Genomic DNA, 17,144 nt, shown 5'->3' with positions numbered 1-17,144 from the left:
GAAAGAATTGCACTGGCTGCCCATTTGCTACTGGGCCAAGTTCAAGGTTCTAGTTTTGGTGTACAAAGCCCTATACAGCTTGGGACCAGGATACCTGAAAGACCATCTTACCCCTTATATACCCAGCCGATCACTGCGGTCTGCAGATACCACCTTATCAGGAGGTTCGTTCTGCACAATATAGGAAACGGACCTTTAGTGTGGCAGCACCTACCCTGCGGAATTTCCTCCCTTTGAATATTAGGCAGGCGCCATCTCTGCTATCTTTTTGGCACCTTTTGAAGACTTTCCTCTTTCAACAAGCCTTTTAGGTTGAGACCTATCCCAGTCTGCGTCTGTGTTGGAATTGCTTAATATGTTTTTTAATAATGTTTTTAACCCTTTTTTAAAGTTCTTTTTTAATGCTTTTAATGCTGTTTTGTTTTAATGTATTTTAAGATCTGTTTTTATGATGTTTTAAAGTGTTTTTAGTGCTTTGTTTGCCGCCCTGGGCTCCTGCTGGGAGGAAGGATGGGATACAGATTAAATAATAAATAAATAAATATTCACAGAAATAGAAGCAAAAGAAAATGATTTCCTACAAGAAACTTAACTGAAATTGCAAAGTAAATCAGACATATTTAAAGTGACTATCTGAACTATGTCAACTGTCTTCATAATGTTGGTTCCTCCCTGCTAAAAGAAGATCAGCACAGCACATGTTTTGTTTCTATTATTTGGGCAGATTGCAGGTGTTGCCACCACTCACCATATGCTCAGAGGCACATGTTACCAAATTCTTCCAAGCTACACAGGAAGAAGATTGGACTGTGAAAGACCAACCCAAATTGTGTTTGGATTTTGACAAATTTGCAGGGCAGTACAATATCTCAGAGAGGTCAGGTCTCCTGCTCCCCTGGTGCATTCACTATAGCTGCCCAATTTCCCTGCTTTTAGAAGTTTGATAGAAATATCTGTGGGCTATAGGTACGTTCTTAAACTGCAAGGTTTTTTGCCTATGAGCGAATTTCTCTGCTTTTTAATCCGGGAGGTAAGAAATGGGATCCTGTGCAAGCTTGTTGAGAATAGATTGATCATTTACATGCTTATTGAGTTCAGCGGGATTTACTCCCCTGTAATCATGCTTAAGATAGGTGAAAATGTCCACAGGGGATGGGGAGGGGGGAGGAGGAGGGAGGGGAGGAAGGGTGGAGGGGAGGAGGGAGAGAGGAATAGGAAGGAGGGGGAGGGGAGAAAGAGGACAGGTTTGATCATTTGCATGTTTATTGAGTTCAGTGGGATTTACTCCTGTGCAATCATGAGGAAGAAGGAAGAGGGGAGGGGAGGAGGAAGAGAGAGGAGGGGGAAAGCCAGGTCTGATCATTTGCATGCTTATTGAGTTCAATGGGATTTACTCCTGTGTAATCATGGTTAGGATAGGTAAAACTGACCATGGGGGAGGAGCAGAGGAAGGCAGGTTTGATAATTTGCATGCTTATTGAGTTCAATGGTATTTACTCCCATGCAATCATGCTTAAGATAGGTAAAATTAACCATGGGGAGGGGGAGGGAAGGAGGAGATTGGAGGGGGAGGGGATTGCAGGGGAAGGAAGGGGCAAGAGGGAGGATATAGGAAGGAGAAGGGAGGGTAGGTTTGATCAGTTGCATACTTTTTGAGTTCAATGGGATTTATTTCTGTGCAATCATGTTTGAAAATGGAAATGGACTGCCTTCAAGTCGATCCTGACTTATGGTGACCCTATGAATAGGGTTTTCACGGTAAACAGTATTCAGAGGTGGTTTTACCATTGCCTTATTTAAACTAAAATATGGTCCAGTGAATTCAGTAGGACTTACTTTGAAGGGAATACTTGCAGGATGGTTTTTTGTATGCACTTGTAAATATGTTATGTCCTCTATAATATCTTTGAGAGTTGACTGTCAGCATGATATCACAAAATGTGATTCTGTGAAAGTATCACATGGACAGTGGCATTTTCTGTACAGATACTTAAATTGTGTTGACAGAGGTTATATAAAAATGACTATTATGTGCATTTAACTCCAGGCACTGAATTTGACAGCTGAGATGGGTGCCCAAATAATCTGTAGCAAAGAATGCAACCATTTTCACTCATACCAATTCTCATAAATTGTGCTTTTGTAAATATTTTAAATGGCACTTTGTTATATCTATATTGCTAAAACTACAGCAAGCTTCTTGCTTGTTTATTTACATCACAGTTTACATGAGCTATTACCAGATGTTTCAGAGGCAATGGTCTACCCTACATACGTCAGAGATTTGAAGGATGCTACCTACGATGGTATATGGAACGATTCACAGCCAGACATTAACAGTTTCACCGGACATTTCTGATTCAATACAAACGCTAGAGATTCTGATCCTGTCAAATTTTAACCCAGATTTACTACACTGGTGGGTTCTATCACAAATTGATACGCCTGGCAGGGGTCCTAATTTAGCCCACAAGACCATTTACCCCATACCATGGCCACCTGCCCCATCCCTGATGTCCTATGCGACATCAGGTGGGAGACAAGTAAAGGCATGGCTTTCACTGTGAAGTGCATTTCCAAGTAGTTTCAATAGATATGATATCAGGTGACTGAGAGGTGTGTGGCCCTGCCCACCTATCAAATCTAGCTCATGGGGCTTGCCCAGATGAGGATCTTAGCCTGCTGCACTGAAAACTTTCCCCACACCTGGTTTGCTGCATCACTGAAGCCTCAGGAACCATTAAGAATCGGCTGGATTCTGCTAGGTTCACCTCTGGAACAGAGACCTCATATTCCAGAGACAAAGTCCAGAGAGGGAGTGAGGGAGCAAAAATTCAGTAAACAGAAAATGAGGGTTCACCAAAACTTGGCTTGAGAAGAATCAGGTCCCACTTGCACCTAATGGCACTGGACTGGATTGGACAATACTTATCTCATAATCTGGCCCACTGCATGGAAGACAGCATGTGTTCATCATCTTTTGTGAGATGCCCTGCTAGTTGCTTTTGGGAGTAGGCCAAAGTACAATATACATTTGGCCAGATTAGATTACATTTACCCTCACCCAGACCATCATATAGAGGAAACCCTTTTCTCCTCATCCACCTGGAATGTCAGCCCTACCTGCACATTTCACACGTGGACAGAACATCTCCATGCAGCCTACTTCTATGTAACCTACAAAATGCATAGTCTATTACTAGATTCCTTCCATGGAATTGATAATGAGTTTGGGCTACATGTATAGGCTGTGTGAAGATCTTCTGTTTCCATGTGAATATTCAGGGACAGTGGAGGCAGGGCTGCTTCTTTGTGTGGACAGGTGTGCTCAAGCTCATCTCCATATATAGGCTGGTTCAGCCTAATATTAAAAGTATATTGTACTTGACCTAACCCAAAAATATGTGACTGGACAGGCAGTGCACATGCTAAGAAGTCTCCTAGAAATGGAACTCAAAAGGAGCTGAAGAATTCATAAAAGGGTATATCAAGACCTATACAGCTTTGGGTCAGAAAAATAAGTTTGGGGTACTAGATAAAACCTGACCTACTAACAGTCTGCTTCTGGTGGCAGCTAATTAAATCACTGCTTTCTGTGGATTCCATCACCTTCAAGTGTCTGACTAAAACGTTTCAACTCTGAAATTTGAGGCAACTTTTACTCATAAATTATTTTCTCCAAATAGGCCCTCATACCAGTTACTGAAAATGGACATATGGTTAAACAGTAATTCTTAGGGTTGTATCCAATGAAGTGGTCCCATTAGCAGTAGGGCTTCCCCCTGCCCAACAGGACTTCCTCTCTTTCTCTACTCATGCCCCCCCCAAATCTGCTCTGGAGGGTTGGGGGAATCAGCAGAACACACTGGGGGGGGCACAGGGGGAGAGGAAATCCCATTTTGTTCCAGAAAAGCATATGAAAATCCTGAATATTTTGAAAAACTTTAGAAAGATAAGACTTACTGTTTCCAGTTCCTTGTGAGCTTCAAGAGCAGTGATTTCACGTTCAGACTTTTCTTCCACTTTCTTAAGGATATTCTGAAGGAAGGATATTAATATAGAATTACACTTATTTCCATAACAGAGAGAGGTTTTCAGTAATCAGAATCCGGTAATAATTAAGAATAGGATATTTCAACAAGTCTTGACTGTCATTCACTTTAGGATTTTTTGTGGTTCAAATTCCAGCTCAGATAGCTATCAAAATTATTGTGTTTTAATCCACAGTAACTGAGTGGATTAGGCTGATTATGACAGGTGGATAATGTTGCTACACAGGTTCTGCTTGAATACATATATAAAAAGAGAGAGAAGAGGCAACATGACTTTTCCCCTCCTCCTTTTTTTGGCTGTTACAATATTGGTTGTTTAGTGATGCATTTCCCCACAAGGAATGTTCCTCATGGCTTTTCCCTTGCCAATACAGTCCTCCTGTCTCAGCTACTTTAACCTAGGACATGGCAAGGTAGTGTTCAAATATGGGGTTACTGGTAAATATAGGATTTATAGGAGTAAAATGCTGTTGTACCTGTACCAGCAGCTTCAGCCTAGTGATCCTTTGAAAAGGCAAAATCAAGAATGACGAGAAAGGCAGACCTTTGCATTTCGGATCCAGTTCCAATTGTGAAATCACCTCCCGGAAAGCTGGCTTGTCCTGGCTGACAACAGAGACAGATGGAGAGTGGTGCTTGTTATTTCCTTGAGTTTTAAACCTGTGTGAGTAACTGACATGTTCTGTGTGGTTCTTTTATTTCATAATACTATCTTCCTCAGGAGGTAAAATTTGGCTTTGTTCTCTTTTTGAGTTTTTTTTGAGGGAGGGAAATATTAGCACTAAATGAATTTTGGTTTAAGGTTGGGTCTATTTATAGTATTTGGAAAAATAGGCTTTTAATGTGCAAGCCAGAGTAATGGTTTCACATGTGTAGAACATACAGACTTAGCAGCATATGCTGGGTGTGTGGGTGGGTGTGAATGGGATGTGTGTCCAAGAAGATGAGTCAGAGGCATAATTATACATCTTTACACAGTTGGATATTGTGGTAAGGTGAAATATATACAGTCATAAGAACAAGGCCTTCCATAAAGCTATTGAATTGAGTTAGGCCTAGCTGGAAATGACAAGAGAAAAATTCATCTGGCATACGTTAGAAGCATCTCTCACTACTGGAGATCTGCCAGGGTCTATCAGAGCTACAGCTAAAGTGAATTCAGTGCTACAGAAAAGCAGTGCACATTCTTTAGCTTATGGAAGGAAGCTTACATTATTGGGTTCCTTGCCGACATGCAGGCTATCAGTGTGAGAGAACTTTCTGTTTATAACTAATGTGCAGTATTTGGAAACTTCTGGAATACTGCTCCCCCCTCCAAATAAAAATTATTCAAATTGATAGTTTATAGGATGAAGCATACAGGTTCCAGCACCAGTATAAGACAAGACAACTCAGGCCAGGACCTGACTCCAGCTGAAATAATGGCATAGCAACAGCCATTTAGGATGCTGTTCCTGGTGAAGACCAGCTAAGATTTTCTCTGAGTCAGATGGAGGAAAGGATGGAACTTGCAATGGACCCATGAATTGGCCCTGGAACTAGGAACAGGAGTGTGATCATTCACTACATATATGACTGAGAAAATACTGAACCAAACATCCATTGTAGCTTTTTCTGAAAGGGTTCAATTGACTTATATTCTTGTCCTGTTGTTTCTTTGCCTTCTGTTTGTGGGCAGCTTCAACTGGTGGAACATAAGTGAAGTCCTGCTTCACTCCCAGTAGCAGCTTGTGCCTCTCACATTCACAATTTGAAAATCAATGCCATTCAGTGTTGTGACCAGGATGTCAAAGGGGCTGAACCTTTTTCTTCTTCAACATACATTCTTTCCAGTGCATGAATCTGTTGTTCCTATGTGAAAACTATTCTCAAACTAAAGGCAAATTTAATTTCCATCCTTTATCATCACAGACCTCTAAAAATACTGATCTAGGATCTAACTAGAAGCTCCCCTACCTAGAACAAAGGATATAGCATGGCAAGAGGAGAAGGAGCAAGATTGTTATAGTTTCCCAGCATTCACAATACAGCCTAGCTGCTTAGAATTAAGTCTGTACCTGTAGAGATTTAATTCATTTAAGGATTTGTTTCTCTTCCTTTGGGCATATTGTAGTTCTATAAAATGAAAACTAGGAATGACATGATGAGTTACTAGTTTTTTTCCAGCTTTCCGTAACGGTCCTAGCTTAATAGCTTACTTCACTCTCTCTCTCAGAAGAGACAAAGTGTCCAAAATAAATATGAAAGAAAGAGAGTATTGAACTAAGCAGTGGAAAAATCCTGAAACATTCAGAGATCTGTGTTCAAGTAAGGAGCTAAATATTTCTCAACTTTCATGATCCTTTCTAAAGTATTTTTATCTTTAACTTTTTTGAAGGCTGCCAAATCCCTTCTTCCACACAAAAGCACAAAATCTATAATACAGATATATTGAGAAATACAGCAAAAAACTACAGTTAAAGCCTATCAGACAACTATAGTTAAATTTAAATTAGCAAGACTGCAGAAGCACATTCCTATTGACTGGCCTTTTATTTCCTTGGACATAAGCAGTATATTTCCACTGTATTCTTCCATTAAACTTGTTATTTCTCAAATATGGAATCATTTCACATAGATAACTTGAAAAATTCTTGGCATACTATAAGTAGAATTTATCACATAAATACATGTTACAAAATACTTGAGAAAACATCTAAAATAGATTTTCGAATTCAGTTCAGCTACACTCAACACAATACTATAACTGATTTGTGTCAAATAAATTTTGATTTTTAGACTATAAACTTAAACATCCTAACTAGGAAGTAAGCTCCACTGAACACAGTAAGGTCTACTTCCAAATAAATAAGGATTGTACTATCAAGCATAAAGGCTGCAATCCTATGCACATTTACTTGGCAAGAGTAAGCTACACTCATACAATAAGTCTATTTCTGAATGAACATGCACAGGATTGCACTTTTCAGGATTCTTCATTACTCAATGAGGAAGCTTAGATGTAAGTAAGAATTCTAGGAGTTTTAATCTGTTACAGACGAGAAATTATTTCCTTTATTGTAATAAACGTTGCCTCTTTCAACTTTACTTTTAAGGGTTTGAATGGAATTGGGAAGAAGTGAGATTGATTAAATAAACTAAGGTCGTAAGTGGACTATATGCCGTGGCTGCTTCCAATTCACCATAAGCAAGAGGAATGTAATGGATTGACAGTTCAACACTGAAAAGTATTTCTTGCAATGTAAACAGAAGTTAGGCAAATTGCACATGTCAAATATGCATTCAAGTGCTTCAAAATATCACTGACCAACAGAAAACCATTAGAAGAGACAAGGACGACAAATACGGATAATTCCATGATACATTATTTCTGATGGATTGATGGATTCAACCACAGCTATCCTTCTAGCACAGCAGACAATATATAATGGTTGGACATAGATACTCAGTGGCATATACACACTTGTAGCAACAAGTTCTAAAAATGTGTTAAGTGAAAGAAACAACTCACTACTGATTGCATGCCAATTCTCAGCTTTCTGCCTACTTGTCTCTATTCCAGTGTGAAATGGGATTACATTAGTATGCTTTGGGAAAAGACACAGTTCCCATTAAACATTGATGAAAATACCTCCCACCACTACCACCTGGTACACTAAACCATTTGGCGTCTGTTATCTATCTGGTTGGTCTCAGTTGCTGTGCATTTGATTGGTTTTAATAAGCAAGCCATACTTGAATAATTACACTCACAGAAGTTGCTTGTAAGCTCTCTCCTGGTAGGTTTGGTTGGAGACATAGGTTACATACACTGAGAAATGATTAATAGTATGCTGATAGACAATGTCGCAAACATCTGAGATCACAATGTTCTCTTCTACCCGCTTCTCAAGGTCCAAGAGGAAACTAAGTAAGAAACTCAGAATTAATCATTGACATCAGTGTCTACAACACAGAGAGCCAACAAACACAAAGAATTAACATAGGGGCTTCTTTCATTTCAATTTTTGCTTGATTGCCCCCTCTTTTTTTGGGACGCAACATACAGATTCTGAAACACTTTCATTCTTGTTTATGCTTTGGTAAAAGCAATTTAATTCTTTTGTTTGGCTATGAACCACATGAAGCATTTTGTTCAAAATTCATTCTGTTGATTTTTAAAAACTCAGTGAGTATATCAACCAAGCTAATAACCCGTCCAGACATCTTCATTTATTTTAATGGAGGAGGTTCATCTGATAAGTTGTACAACATCAGCAAATACTCTGATCTTGTACTGACTTCATGGGGTTGAGAACCTGCTGAAGAAATTTCAACATTCCTGTCTTTTAGATATGGTCTGTTAATCCTCGGCAATGTTGTTTTATGAAGGAAAGTTTTATGCTCTTTCTCATGGAGATCAGGCAAAATGGGATATATGTGGCTAGATGTGTCTGATTGCGTAGACACATTGAATGTAAACATTAGAAAGAAAGTGTGATTTCCAGAAAGAAATGGTAGGGGTTTTTTTTCAAATGCTTTAGTGAGGAAGGGAATGTGTATGCAGATACATATATGTGACTGTAGCATTCATGCTGTAACTGCAAAAAAGAATCTGGCTTCTCTCAAATTTAAGTGTATCTTGGATCAGCACTTATCTGAAATTAATTTTAGTCCTCAATTAACTAGCAGAATATACACTGAAAACATATATTAAGATGTTTTCAGAATTTGCATGTGCAGAATTCTTATTGTACTACTTTGAAAAGGGCCAAGTTTCTCACAAGATATATCATGTAAAAAATGGGGACAAACTTGAAAAATAACCATGGTACTGCTGTTGCTATGTGAATGATCAGCTGTTCTATCATTGTACTCTCTCTTTTCTCCTAGTACCTTTATCTAGATTCCATGGCACAAAATTATTGCATAGCTAGGGATTATTTTCCACAGAGGGGTGAGTAAGAGAGAACATGCCAAAACTAATGTTTGGGCCTTGGAATCCAGCATCCTTCCTCTGAACTGCCTCTGTATCTTGCCCCTCTGAAATGCCTGAAACACCAGGTTGAAAAGGGAGGCAGGGCTGCTGCATGACTTATAAGGCTAAGGAGGAGCAGGGGCCAGCCATGATCTCAGCTTGCCATATTGCCATCCACACAGTCCCAAACTCACTTCACCCAGCACAATCACATCCATGCAACAGTATGGGAACTGTATTTCCACTTAGTGTTAAATGACTTTTATCTGAAGTTGTTTTTGGTAAAAAATTGATTACGCATGTGATCCTGCAATAGCACTGTTTAAGTCAGTATAACTGTTATGGACAATGGTGCATTTGCCACCCTGGGCTCCTTCTGGGAGAAAGGGCGGGATAGAAATTTATTGTTATTATTATTATTATTATTATTATTATTATTATTATTATTATTATTATTATTATTATTATTATTATTGGAAACATTATAACTTAGGGCCGTGAAAAAAAGAACAACCCCCACCTATCCCTCCTCAGAGATAGCAAAAAATTAAAAATAAATAAAAAATGAGATTTTGTTCCTACACATATTAATAATTAAGAGATTTACCGCTCACTGACAGCCATGACATCTAGGACATTGGAGAAGAGGATATGAGCTTCTGAAGGATGTAGAATCTTTTTCAATCGCTCATTTTCCATGAAATGATTTATCAGAAGGTTCAGGCTCTTGTAGTACGAAGCTTCTGAAGTGACCAATTCAAACGTGGCCTGCAGGAGAATTCCAAAACTGTATATGAAGGGTGTATAAGCAAAGACACTGAAAGCCTCAGTGATTGTCACTCAAGTCAAATTTTCACAGTCACAGAGTAGAAGTTCACAGTGCTTTACAACTACCACACTGATTACCAAGCCAGATCACTCCACAATGAAATTGAAAGTACACACATGAAGCAGGCGAAAAGCCGTATGTAACAATAGCTGGAAAGGTGAAAGTTTGCTAGAAAGTTTTAGGTACACTGGATTAGGGATGGGCGAGAAATTCTATTCAGTTCACATTTCAAGCCAAATCTATCAAATTCACACTTCCTGAAACACAGCCATCCTTCAAAATTCACATTTACTTGAATTTTGCAATGCAAAATGTATATGTTTATATTTTGTTTACAGTAATGTATATGTTAGGGGAAAGTATGCAAAAAAATGAATGTATGAGTGAAAATAACAAACAAAATGCATTATATGATGAGAAATTGCTTGCAAAAATGTGTATATTAGTCAAAACTGCCTACAAAAATGTGTTTATTAGGAGAAATTCGCACTAAAGTGCTGGAAAATTTTCATGAGGATTTTTTTTTTAATTGCGAATTGCTGTAGAAATGTGAACTGAATTTAAGATAGGAAAAATGAGATACTCAGAGAACCAAAACTGACAGCTCTTTCCATCTCTGCAATGAATATAATATGTAGACTTTGGAAACTGTTGTCATGCTCCAGAAACTGATCTGGTTCACAGTGAACTTTGTGGGTGCCCAAAGAAAGCAGATAAGGCTGAATATCCCATCTGGGATAGCTAATCAAAGTACAGCTATGGGTAAATTAGAGTCTGTAAATTTAAAACAACCAGCACAAAACGCTTTTTCTGAAGAGCTCCTCCTGGGAGGAAGGGCGGGATATAAATCAATTAATAAATAAAATAATAAATAAAAGAGCTGAAACATGACAGTGTTATCTGACGTACTTATTTTCCTAACTCTTTAGAAGGTACTATAGCAGAGGTGGGGAGCTTTTTTAGCTCAAGGAATATATTCCCTTCTGAGCAACCTTCTGGGGGCCACAGGCCTGTGGTGGATGGGGCCAGAGGCAAAAAATAGGCAGGGCAACAAATGTGAATTTGAACAGTAGACTAGTTTCTATATATACTCGCACACCCCTTTAACCTCCATCCAGGCCCCCAAAAAGCATAATCAGAGTTCAAGGACACACTCCAGCTGGAAAAACGCACTCCAGGAGAGTACAAAGCAGAGCTGGTAAGGGGGATGGTAAGAGCCTCAGGAGGTATGTGCAGCTAGGGAAAGGCTGTAGCCTGGGAAGAGTCCCAAGAGTCAGATGGGCTTGGAGCATTGCATTTGGCCCCCAAGGCCTGAGGTTCCCCATCACTGCATGATGGAATGTGACTACCATTATCTTGCAATTATCTTGGCACATTTAGAAAAAAATCTACTGTATACATTGATATTGATTATATCACTGATGGTGACTGCAGATGACAAGAAGATGAAAGGGATGTGTCTCTAGGAAAGGTAGTACAAAAAAGAAGATAAATATTTATGGTGAGATCCAACATAATGTTAGCACAAGAAGTGGGAGCTGGTGTTGTTATTTTCATTGCGCAACCAAGGGTATAGTCATCCTGGGTCACGGGAGTCATACATCCTTTACTTTTTTGTAAGCAGGATCCCAGGCAGGTCCCTATGTATGAGCTAATCAATATGAAAGGGTAGTGTGTTAACTACTGAGAAGAATCCTACTCTTGTGCTGATTGGAGCCAATCAGAGTGAAAGGAGACGAGTCAGCCACTGAGAAGACTCTTCTCAGTAGCTAACACCCAGCATCCCCTTTCATGCTGATTGTCTTCTAGGGACATCTGTTGTAGTGGAATGTGGTCTCAGAGATGACATGGAGAGCAAGAGAGACAAGGGAAAGTGGAAAAGGGGGCATGGCTGTGAGGATGCATGGTATGACTATCATGAAAGTACCCTGCACTTCTGAATTTGCCACTACACTACTGTCAACTGGAAAGACTAACAGTTCAAAACAGTATACAATAGGTAACACTGTACAACACTTCTGCCAGCCCAAGCCACCCACTGGAGTTGGCTGTTGCACTACATTAAGAACAGGGCTCCACTGTCAGGCTTCAGCATTGTTGCCAGTTATTTCTTAATAGCCTAGTGTGGGAAAATTGCACCTTCCTTAAAATGTGGCCAGAACATGTATTTTTTAAAATATATAGGAAAAAAATTCATATCAAATGCAGAAAGCAACAAAGGTTTCTTACACCTGAAAATGTCTTCCTAATGCAAGTGCCTGTTTCAGAAAAAGCATTTAACAAAAAACTAACATCCTGTGGTAGACATACTTCTATGCCTGTCAACATTTGTTCAGAATTTCATACTGTATTAGTAAGAATTCTGCAGTAGGTAGTGTGGATTATGGAGACCTAGGTAATCACCAAAAGCAAACAGTGCTAAGCTGCAATACTGGAGCGCTCCCCACTAAAAAAAAGCCCTAACTGATTTTAAATGTGTTCAGAAGAGGATAGATCTCAATGGGAAGTGGAAATATGTCCCAGTTGCCAGGAAAACTGGGCTACTGCTTCTTTACCCCAATCCAGTTGGCACAGCTGCATAATTGTGACTTAATGTGGATAGTAATGTGTATTTGGATACACACACATATATATACACAAATATTTCCTGTTTGCACCACATTACTTTCAACAGCTTGCATATCCAGATACACAATCAAATTCACATTCTACCTAATTCTATGTAATGATGTACTTCTAGAGCTGGATTGGCAAAAGTTTTGCTGTGTACAATGAACCTGCTACCACAACATGTCAGGATGGGGAATGTTGGACCAGTTTCTTCAGCAACAGGGATATATTCTTTCTTCCCTCTCAAATAAGAGTGAGCGCACTGCAAAATCTTTGTTAACTGTCAGTGACATTTGTCATACAGCTGAATCTGACAGGGTATGGTGCTATGTCATCACATTCACTGGTTGAAAATGGTGCCAAAATACTCAAAAAAACTAAGGCGTGACTTTTTTCAAGGAGTTTACAACACCCCACTTTTCACTTTAACAAACAGTTGAATGCAAATTTTGGCACAACACTACAAGCAATATTTTGACTATATCAATTTCTCCTAATAGTTTTATCTTCCTAAAATGTTCAATAGTTTCTGGTTAAATGTTTGTCTTAACCAGCTGCTTGCATAATTGCGTAAGTCATGAACAAAGAAGCAAAGGTAGTTCCACACTTAATGTAACATATAATTTCCAGTTCTGACATAACATCTGTCTTCTGCAGTGAAATGTGTGTGGGGAAAAAAGTATACACAAAAAAATCTGTGTTCCTAGCCTCCTTCTAACAATACTTCCTGCAAATATCTATGTGGATTTTCATGCCATTGTAGTATCTTATATGAATATTCCTCAAGGAGTATTCCTTTGCAGCAAAATAATGTTAGAAGTCCAGGATGAGACTAGGTTTTAAATCAATGCACACAGCAAGGTCCAGAATGTGGGTACATGTGAACTGGAATAGGACTGAATGTAACAAAGAAGGAACAGTAAATTGAACAAGAATGCAAAAACATATTTAGGCTTGTCAAAAGAAGTGTTAATGTTACACAGCCTGCCTTGCCTTCAAGCTTACTCAACATTTGAACATTTCAATGTTTAGTATCATCATAAAGAAGTATCTTTATTCTGGAGTAATAAACATATGAATTCATGTAATTGCTAGGTAGTTGTTCCGAGCCTCCTCCATTACGGTCACATTCTCCATGTCAGCACAGAACAAGAACCTGAGCAATGTCTCCTCTGGCTTGTTCCTCTATTTTCTGCATCATTAAAGTATCTTCCATATAGCTCAAGGTGATTCATGTTTTTCTGTGTTTGCTTTTCAACAGATGTCTAGATAATTCAAGCTATCCATCAGGGACACAGTCATTTTTATCATTATTCCACTAATGTATTCTTCCTTATAACTCCTAGTGGTCTAAAATTCTTCAGCCCACTAAATTGTGCAGTTACTGTAATTTTCAATTAGCACCAGGCCAGCCTTTGTGTTTACTGGAGGTATAAAGCCATAACTCATTCTTTACTGCTTCCATTGCATCTGCAGAATGTTGTCCCAGGAGGTTGTTCCAAGTGATCTGAAGCCTGGTTGGTCCAGTTGCGCAGGAACCCTTGGAGCACTCTAAAGCCTCCTGTGACGCATTTGCAAAACATTTTGCTGATAAAATCGATCGTCTGAAGAGTTCGATTCTGTACGCCGTGGACACAGGAAGTGGGCCAGAGGCGGCCAGTTGCGATCCGGTCCGGTGGGATCGGTTTCAGCCTCTTCCCTCTGAGGAAGTGGACAAGGTGCTCTCTACTGTGAGACCGACCACCTGTTTGTTTGATCCTTGCCCCACATGGCTCATTATGAGCTGTAAAGAGAGACTGAGCGAAGGGATCAAGGCGGTGGTAAATGCCTCCTTGGAAGAGGGGGCACTGCCATCTACCCTCAAGGAGGCGGTAATAAAACCCATCTTAAAGAAGCCCTCCTTGGATTCCCAAGATTTAAATAACTTCCACCCAGTCTCCAATTTACCATTTCTGGGCAAGGTGATCGAACACGTGGTGGCCAAACAGTTACAGACACACTTGGAGGAAGCGGATTATTTAGATCCATTCCAATCGGGCTTCAGGACTGGACATGGAACTGAAACAGCCTTGGTCGCCCTGGTGGATGATTTGAGGAGGGTGTTGGATAGGGGTGAATACTCATTCCTCGTCCTCCTGGATCTCTCTGCGGCTTTTGATACCGTCGACCATGGTATCCTTTTGGATCGCCTGGAGAGATTGGGAATCGGGGGCACTGTGCTACAGTGGTTCCGATCCTATCTCTCTGATAGGCACCAACGAGTGGCAGTGGGGGAGGAGGTTTCAGACCCTTGGCCTCTTAATTGTGGTGTGCCACAGGGCTCTGTCCTCTCTCCCATGCTATTTAATATCTATGTAAAGCCGCTGAGGACAATCATTAGGAGATTTGGGTTGCAGTGCCACCAATATGCGGATGACACTCAGCTCTATCTCTCATTTAAGTCCTCACCGGAGTTGGCTGTGGAGACCATTTCCAAGTGCCTGAAGTCTGTAAGTGAATGGATGGGAGGCAACAGGCTGAAACTGAACCCCGACATGACCGAGGTACTGCTTGTGGGAGACAAGAGAAGATTAGGAGATATTGACCTGGTGCTGAATGGGGTTAGTTTGCCCCTGAAGGACCAGTTTCGCAGCCTCGGGGTCATTCTTGACTCCCAGCTGTCCATGGAGGCTCAGGTATCAGCAGTGAGCCGGGCAGCTTGGTATCAATTGCATCTGATACAGAGGTTGCGACCCTATCTTCCGGCTCATCTGCTCCCGCGGGTAGTGCATGCACTGGTCTCCTCTCGCTTAGACTACTGCAATGCGCTCTACGTGGGGCTACCCTTGAAGACGGTCCGGAAATTACAGCTGGTACAGAACGCGGCGGCACGGTTGATTACGAATAGCCGCCAGCGGGATCACATCACCCCGGTACTTGAAGATCTACACTGGTTACCAGTTGTTTACCGAACCCAATTCAAGGTGTTGGTACTAACCTTTAAAGCCCTACACGGTTTCGGTCCAGTGTATCTAAAGGAGCTCCTCCAGCATCACCAAGTATGCCGCCTGACAAGATCAGCCTCTCAAGACCTTCTCTTGGTCCCACCAGTTAAAACAGCTAGACTGGTGCGGACCAGAGAGAGGGCATTCTCGGTTGTGGCCCCCACCCTCTGGAACTCTCTGCCATACGATCTACGCCATGTCCCTTCCTTGGTAGGTTTCCGTAAAGGACTAAAAACATGGCTATTTCAGCAGGCATATAGAACCCCTAGTTAATTTTAGTTTTATAGTGTACAGATGGGGGTAAACTGAATATGTTATAACTGTATTTATATGTGTATTTTATAACTGTATTTTAAAATTAATTATGTACGCCGCCTAGAGTGGCTGTTCACTCAGCCAGATAGGCGGCCTAAAAATAAAATTTTATTATTATTATTATATTATTATTTAAGCCTTATCTTGCATCCAACCTCTTTTTTCAGGCTTAAAGCATAAATATGAAGATCCAGATCTAGTTTTGGAAATATCATTCATATTAGTAGGCATTTGCTTGTTTGCTTTACAGATGTATGACCATTCTTTCTACCTTTGTGCATGTTTCACTATTTCTTCCAAAACAGATAGTGATACATACCACCAGCATTTTCAGGATAACTTATCCCTTATTTTCTAAGCAATTTGCTATGTTCGCTGCTTGAAGAGGACACAGCATATATTGTAGCTGTTTTTCTTTGCTTATGGCCTTTTGTAGCCATCACCTAGATTACTTACAACATTCTCTTTTCTTAGCAGTTATCAACCAGTACTTGTCTATACTGTTTTAGGTATTGCTACAGGAATGTATCAGTCTTTGCGGGACACTAATTCTGTGTCCTTCTATAGCTGTTGCAATGCAAACAAAGGCTTGAGCCATAATTGCTACCATGCCATCCTGTACAAAACAAGGTTAAATATCCTTAGCAGAGTTCCCGGCAGCAACACTATCAGGAGCTATGGGCACACTCCAATGGCTTTGGGACAGGGCATAAGAGGTTGACAGCAATTCTTCCCACCCACCCTGAAAAAATCTCCTTCTATGGCATTCTAATCATTTACTGCAGTAGGGCCAGTACCAGAGTCTCCTTGTGCCAGTGCTGTACCCCATGCTGACCCATTTCAGAGTAGTCACAAGTTCTCCTGTTTTCATTACAGACAACATTTTAGGGAGGGTGGGAGCAGTCCCCGTACTATATGTACCAGATTACACATGGTAACTACGTGGGGGAAATCCTCTGGTTATTAAGAGGCATAAAAAATAACCACAACAAATGCTTTTTAACTTTCCCCCCAATTTAATCCTGAATAATGCATGCAGACCTTTGAACCTTGATGTGAATCTTACCTACACCCCCTATCACTATGCTCTCCTCTCTGTGAAACCTTATATGGTGCCCCTAATTATCACACTTTGTTGCAAGTGCATATCTGCAAAGTTGGCCTTTCTTTCCAAACAAAAAAGCAGTCTTCATCCTCCCTAGGAAGCTCTCACATACCATCTAGAGCAATAATTTGTCAATGTTGCTGTAGTCTACCATTCTAGTTTGTTTGTGGACCACCACAACCTCTGAAGTTATGGCCTTGGAAACAAATATAAAACTGAGCTAGTACAACCACATCTTGACTGACAAGTTGTAAGGCTGGAATAATATGTTATGCATGACATTCGAATGCCA

At 40.3% G+C, this 17,144-nt stretch overlaps 1 protein-coding gene across 8 annotated transcripts in view; it reads right to left on the bottom strand.

Annotated features, from left to right (window-relative positions):
* The window catches only part of NGEF (neuronal guanine nucleotide exchange factor), an 80,850-nt gene that overhangs the window by 14,382 nt on the left and 49,324 nt on the right, over nucleotides 1-17,144 (bottom strand). For all 8 annotated transcript variants that reach the window (XM_061636453.1, XM_061636452.1, XM_061636456.1 and 5 more), the window contains 4 exons: nucleotides 9,617-9,777; nucleotides 7,806-7,958; nucleotides 4,529-4,658; nucleotides 3,964-4,038 (listed from right to left, as the gene is read on the bottom strand). In XM_061636453.1, coding sequence (XP_061492437.1) covers nucleotides 3,964-4,038; nucleotides 4,529-4,658; nucleotides 7,806-7,958; nucleotides 9,617-9,777 — 519 coding nt within the window. The remainder of the gene's footprint in view (nucleotides 1-3,963; nucleotides 4,039-4,528; nucleotides 4,659-7,805; nucleotides 7,959-9,616; nucleotides 9,778-17,144) is intronic.

This window comes from Rhineura floridana, chromosome 7, assembly GCF_030035675.1.
Source record: "Rhineura floridana isolate rRhiFlo1 chromosome 7, rRhiFlo1.hap2, whole genome shotgun sequence".
NCBI lineage: Eukaryota > Metazoa > Chordata > Lepidosauria > Squamata > Rhineuridae > Rhineura > Rhineura floridana.
This window is presented reverse-complemented; position numbering and strand designations above follow the sequence as displayed.